This window comes from Globicephala melas, chromosome 8 (assembly GCF_963455315.2).
Source record: "Globicephala melas chromosome 8, mGloMel1.2, whole genome shotgun sequence".
NCBI lineage: Eukaryota > Metazoa > Chordata > Mammalia > Artiodactyla > Delphinidae > Globicephala > Globicephala melas.
In genome coordinates, this window is record NC_083321.1 from 37,653,765 (window position 1) to 37,660,164 (window position 6,400).

The 6,400-nt window shown below is 43.7% G+C and overlaps 1 protein-coding gene across 2 annotated transcripts; it reads left to right on the forward strand.

Annotated features, from left to right (window-relative positions):
* Window positions 1–503: 503 nt before the first annotated feature.
* Window positions 504–4,365, forward strand: LOC115839465 (serum amyloid A-2 protein-like). Of its 2 annotated transcripts, none has more exons than XM_030831103.3 (4): window positions 504–574; window positions 1,151–1,245; window positions 3,549–3,687; window positions 4,078–4,365. In XM_030831103.3, exons 2-4 carry the CDS (start codon window positions 1,155–1,157, stop codon window positions 4,238–4,240), a joined length of 393 nt encoding a protein of 130 aa, XP_030686963.1. In that variant the 5' UTR covers window positions 504–574; window positions 1,151–1,154; the 3' UTR covers window positions 4,241–4,365. The 2 variants fall into 2 exon arrangements, with proteins under 2 accessions (XP_030686963.1, XP_069902237.1); XM_070046136.1 differs by having other exon boundaries at window positions 522–574; window positions 1,154–1,245.
* The last annotated feature ends 2,035 nt before the right edge of the window (window positions 4,366–6,400 follow it).

A 6,400-nucleotide genomic window follows, 5' to 3' on the forward strand; every position in this document is an offset into this window, starting at 1 on the left:
CTACCACCTTCCCGCCCCCGATGCGCTTCTGCCTCCTGATGACTTACACCCGCAGGTTTCCTGGGTTTCTATCTCCTTCCTTTCTGACTCCTGTACCCTGGGGTCCCAGCTTCATCCTGAGCTGTCCCTTGCAATGGCCCCGTACTGCTCTTCCTTTTGCCCTGTATCCTCACATTCTTTAGGCAATCAACTCTCTTTTTCTAATATTGATTACCCTTCATAGCAAATGTCAGTACATTATTGTGTGGGGAAAAACACCCTTCCCCACCAGGAGTGATACTGGAAACAGACAGAAGCAGCCCAACTTGCTACACTCTTGAAACCTGCCAGATTGCACAATCCAGGAGAATTAGATGTGTGTGAAGAATAACGCTGCTGTTTTGAAATGCTGTCAAGAGGAATTTCCCAAATCTCTTTCTTTCCTGTTTGGTTTTTTTTCTTTTGGTTCAAACCTGTCTTCTCATTTGCTCCTCTAGCCAAGTGTCAATATATAAAGCACCAGCTCCATCTCCCAGGCAGGCAGCACAGGCAGCTCAGCTTTGCCAGGAGCCTCAGCAGGCAGGCACAGCCAAAGGTGAGGTGCTAGAACTTTCCAAACTTTTCCTCTTTGGAGATTCTCTCTCTTCACCAGCATTCTTGTGCTGCAGCCCAGCCCTCTGCTTCCTTCCTGAATCCACTATTCTGACAATCAGAATTCACCAGCTGTGAATACTTTGGGGGGGGGGGTAGGGGTTCCATATGCTGCTTCTGTGTGAAGTCAGTGATAGGCAGAGCAAGCATTTGTAAATGCTTGTGCCTTGTTTACCTCATCTCATATTACAGAGAGGTATAGTGCCCAGACTCCTCATGCCTTTGGGAAACTTGCTGTGCAGCTGGGTTTCAGGGCTGATAGGGGATGACCGGACTGGAAATGGTTTATACTAAAAGCCCGTTGCAATCCCTCACACAGGAAATCATTGGGATTCCAATGAGACACACGGAAATGAGAACTGGATCCTCTGTAATGCTATCTGTCTATCGGCTATATATTGAGATAAAATGCAGTGGAGTTTATTTTTGGAATGCAAGGGTGTATCCACATTACAAAACAAAAACAAGAACAAAAACCCAGACCTGTCATCCTTGTTTGTGTCTGCTCATCTCCCTGCAGCAGGATGAAGCTTTCCACGGGCATCATTTTCTGCTTCCTGATCCTGGGCGTCAGCAGCCAGAGATGGGGTACATTCCTCAAGGAAGCTGGTCAAGGTAAGGATCAAAGGATGGGTCAGGGGAAGGATGCATCTGCAGCTCCCAGGATTCACTGGAGCAGAGGTCACATCCCCACAGGGCAAAGACCATAAGAGGGAAAAAAAGGAGCTTGGTTTCCGTGGTAGCACTTCCCCAGGTTTTTCTGACCAGCTTTGCACCCTTGGGATTCCCAAGCCCGAGGTCACATAGAGTTTGGGCCCCAACTTTCAGCAGGAGTGAGGAAGAGATCTGGATTCAGGAGGTGCATGTTCCCTAAATACAAGTGGGGCTCTGCTGCCCCCTCGTGGGCAACTAGGGATGGCTCATTTCCAAGTCTCAGGTACCATGAAATGGGTGCATTAAATGGGTGGGGAATGTTCACCCTCCCCATCCACTTAATAATTATAACTAAAATACCTGAGCTTTTAATACCTGCTAGGCACTGTTCTAAGAGCTTCGCATGCATGAGTGAACTCCTTGTCATCCTCAGGTTTTAATCCTTTAGTCCTGCAATGTTGGTACCATTATCCCTTACCAGAGAAACTGAGGCACCAAGAAATTAAGACACCTAACAAAGTCCTCCAGCAGAGCGGGATTTAACCCAAGACACTGAGCTCCCCCAGACCTTGCTATTAACCGAGGTATTCTATGCCTCCCAGACAAGAGTACATGTGGGAGAGTGAGGGATTTGTGAACACATGTCCTGCTCTGTATCTGAGCAAATGGCAAATAGTGGGGATGTGGTGCCTCTAGAAGGCAACTTGATAGAGCTCCTCTCCCCACCATAAATGGCACAATGAGTTACCTTGACAATGGTTCTACTGAGGCTGAGACCTGGCCAGAAACTGATAGCAAGAGATATGTACCTCACTAGCCAGAGTGAAGTAGCAAAAATTTGTTTATTTCACAAAATTATTTTGTGTTATTATTTTTCTGTGATAGTTACTGAATAATTGTTTTAAGAGTTTGCTGGCCATTCTATCTAAATTCTCACAGACCCAGCTAAAAATATTTTTTCATCCCTTAGGTCAGTGTTTTTCAAAGGGCTGTTCTAGGGCCACGTGCATGAGAATCACCCGTGGTCTGGGGTGCTTTGTGGAATGCAGGTGCCTGGGGCCACACACAACCCTTCCCTTGAATCACAATCCCAGGGGTTGAGACTGGAAATCTGGCCTTTATTAAGCACCCCAGTTGATTTTTATGCACACTGACGTGTGCACAGTACCTCTGGTTTTGCTGACCTTAGGTGAGAAGATATGCCAGGCATTTTGGAAATACTTTTTAAGAAAGTCTGGACTTCAAGGATCTATTTAAATCAGTAACTCAGTGGGAATAAGTATAGTAGGAATGTCATAACTCTCAACAAAACTATCTTTCCAAATGCCAAACATGACAAATATATAATATGAAGATAAGTTTTCTCATAGAGTCATCGTATAAACCCTGATTATAACTCTACATTGGATTTTTCTCTTTGTCCTGATAAGTTTTTTTTTTTAACTTTGCCATTTAATTCTAGCTGATCAGAGTCCTTCTGTCCATAACTCCCTGCTCCGCATCTTCATTCTTTTTCTTTTTTTTGTCCCACTCTTCCTAAGGAGTAGAGAGGGCATAGTATACTGAGCACCTACAAAGTTTTAGCCGTTAAACCTGTATTTCCTCAGTTCTTCTGTGTAACCACTCTGAGGGAGGCAATACTCCTCTATTTTATTGGAGAGGACACTGAACTTTATTTAGAGCTGGTGTGTCAGTTGCCCTTTTTCTGCATCTGATTACCCTGTTTCTTCAAAGTTGTCTTAAGGAACTCACGTTTATCACCTGCTGATTGAATTTTGACAGTTGGCCAAATATGCCCCGGACTTTCAGATGTACTCAGGACCGAGTTGTCCTCACTTTGTCCACAGGGATGGATTTCTCCCCTTGACTAGGTTGGGAGCATCCTATGTCTGCAACCTCCCTCAGAATCGCCTTTGTTCTCAACCTCTGGTCAGAGGGTTTCCTGTATCTTTCCAGGTAGAGGTCCATTGTACAACCAAACATCCCTTAAAGAGCATCCGACCTCCTCTTCACACACAACCAAAAACGAAGTACCAACAGACTTAGGATGGAATCAAACAGAGTAAAACTTGCACCACGTATGATTCTCATAACATTAACCCAGGGAAGTGAAAAGTAAAGGAATATTCATTTCAAGCCAATATAATAATCTCCAAGGGCTTAGTCAAAGGCTGAAATCTGGACCCAGTGGGAGGAAAATGTTTTCTTTCTCTATTTTGCTCAGACGTGATCATGTTCATATCATCACTTTCTTTTCCTGCCAGGGGCTAAAGACATGTGGCGAGCCTACTCTGACATGAGAGAAGCCAATTACAAAAATTCCGACAAGTACTTCCACGCCCGGGGCAACTATGACGCTGCCAAAAGGGGACCTGGGGGCGCCTGGGCTGCTAAAGTGATCAGGTACCAGGGGCCCTGAGGATGCAGGGATGGGTGTGAGAGCCTCGGAGAGCCAGGAGGGGCCAAGCCCTGGAGAACGTCCTGTAGGGCTGTGGCCTCTCCTCCTCTTATCCACCCTCACCCTCTGTGTCCTGTGTGGGGTCTGAGTGGCTGAAGAGCAGAGCAAGGCTGGTGGGACAGACGATTCCCAAGCCTCCCCCATGGGTGCTGTTCACCCAGCATAAGGGGACCCGCAGGGCTGAGGTGGGCTGAGCCCGGGCAGCCTCAGGTTTCATTCCCTCTTTCCTAGCTCCTGTCAGAGTCCTTGATTCCTTGGAAAGAGGAGAGATGGGGAAGGTGGGCTGTTGCTCGTCAGCCCTGGAGTAATCCCCTACCTGCCCTTTTCCATTCCAGCGATGCCAGAGAGAGTATTCCGAGACTTACAGACCTTTTCAAGCATGGAGACAGTGGTCACGGACTGGAGGACTCGAAGGCCGACCAGTTTGCCAATGAATGGGGCCGGAGCGGCAAAGACCCCAATCGCTTCAGACCTCCTGGCCTGCCCGACAAGTACTGAGCTGCCTCTCACTCTGCTCAGGAGACAGGGCTCAAGCGAGTGGAGACAGTGTTGAGCTAGGTTGCTGTATTCTGTATCTGTAGTTCTTGATAGTTGATAAAGAGCACATAAAAATGTTGAACAAATGCTTGTGAAATCCAATTTGTCCTTGGCATTTGGAAACAGCATATGACAGTCTTCTTGGGAACATGAGCCTATTTAATACCATGGGGATGATCAATAAACATCATAGTTTTTAAAAAGGAGATAACGCACTAATAAACAATAGTAATAATTTGGGGTAAAACTTCACAGTCATCCACTGGTATCTGCAGGGGATTGGTTTCAGGATGCCTGCAGATACCAAAATCCGCAAGTACTAAGTGCCTCATATAAAATGCCATAGTATAGTTGACCCTCCACATCCGCTGAGTGGAAACCACCCATGTGGAGAGCAGGCCAGCTGTATGTCCAGAACACAGACTATACTGTATAAACCATATATGGACTATTATATGGACCAATTATCAGTCCATAACTCCCTGTTCCAAATCATGGAAAAGATAATAAGAATACCATGAACAACTTTGGCAATAAAGCTTAAAACTTGATAAAAATCAACAAATTCTTAGAAAAATACAACTTACAAAAACTGACTCAAGAAGAAATGAAAACTTGGATTATTCTATAATTATTGTAAAAGATCAAATCTTCCCCCAGAGAAAACAACAGTCCCAGATGGTTCTATAGACAATTTAACCCTTCAAGAAAAGAAATGATTGTTTTTTTATACAAACAATTCTGCCCAGTAGAAAATATCCCCATCCTTTCTGTGAGGGTAGGAAAATTTGACACCATGAAAATCGAAGGAAAATTCAAGCAGTCAGAACTTTACAAGACTTGCCTGGTGGTACAGTGGTTAAGAATCTGCCTGCCAATGCAGGGGACACGGGTTCAAGCCCTGGTCTGGGAAGATCTCACATGCCCCGGAGCAACTAAGCCCATGTGCCACAACTACTGAGCCGTGCTCTGGAGCCTGTGAGCCACAACTACTGAGCCCACACGCCAGAACTACTGAAGCCCGCACGCCTAGAGCCCATGCTCTGCAACAAGAGAAGCCACTGCAATGAGAAGCCCACGCACTGCAACAAAGAGTAGCCCCCACTCACCACAACTAGAGAAAGCCCATGCACAGCAACGAAGACCCAACACAGCCAAAAATAAATAAATAAATAAATTTAAAAAACTAGGTAGCTAAAAAAAATAATAACTTTACAGAATATTACCAATAACAAGTCGTGAAGCTGAAAGAAACTTTCAGCCACCGATAATTTCCTAAACTACCAATTATAATTTTTTAAAATTTAAACTATGCTAAAGACAGAATTACTTATTTTTTGTTACAGAAAATGTTCTTACAAGGTCACTGTTATATAAAAAAATGATCAAAGAAACGTCAGCAAAAAGTATATTAAAAAAGGGTTGTAAATAGGCAGAGCACAGAGGATTTTTTAGGGCAGTGAAACTAACTACTCTGTATGATACTATAATGGTAGATATCTGCCATTATAAATTTCCAGAGCCATAGAATGTACAACACCAAGAGTAACCCTAATGTAAACTATGGACTCTGGGTGATAATGATGCACCAATGTAGGTTTGTCAGTTGCATCAAATGTTGTACATTGTATCTGGTGGGGAATGTTGATAATGGTAGAGGCTATGTATGAATGGGGGCAAGGGTTCTAAGGGAAATCTCTGTACCTTCTGCTTAATACTGCTGTGGCTAAAACTGCTCCAAAAATAAAGTCTACTAAAAAAAGAAAAAGGATTGTAGAAGTGTGTCAGGCTACTTACCAATAAAAGTAAGTTGCATATTTTCTGGATTTTATTTTAAGGTATTTGTTGGTTTCTTAAAATTGGTGATTTACTGTGATTTCTTTTTTCCCATTCTAAGTAAATATTTCCTATTGTAACAAATTTAATATTTGTAATTTTGTACTGTTTCCCCTAAAAGGGGCTTCTGAAATTGCATAATTCAGGCCCCACAAAACCTGGGTCTGCCCCTGCACAAATGGTGAAAAAATGTTTATAATTATTTGAGCCTAGGGTCTAGTTGTATTCTATGTGTTAACACACAGTATTTTTTGTCCTGTTTTAATATACCTTAAAAATTTCCAT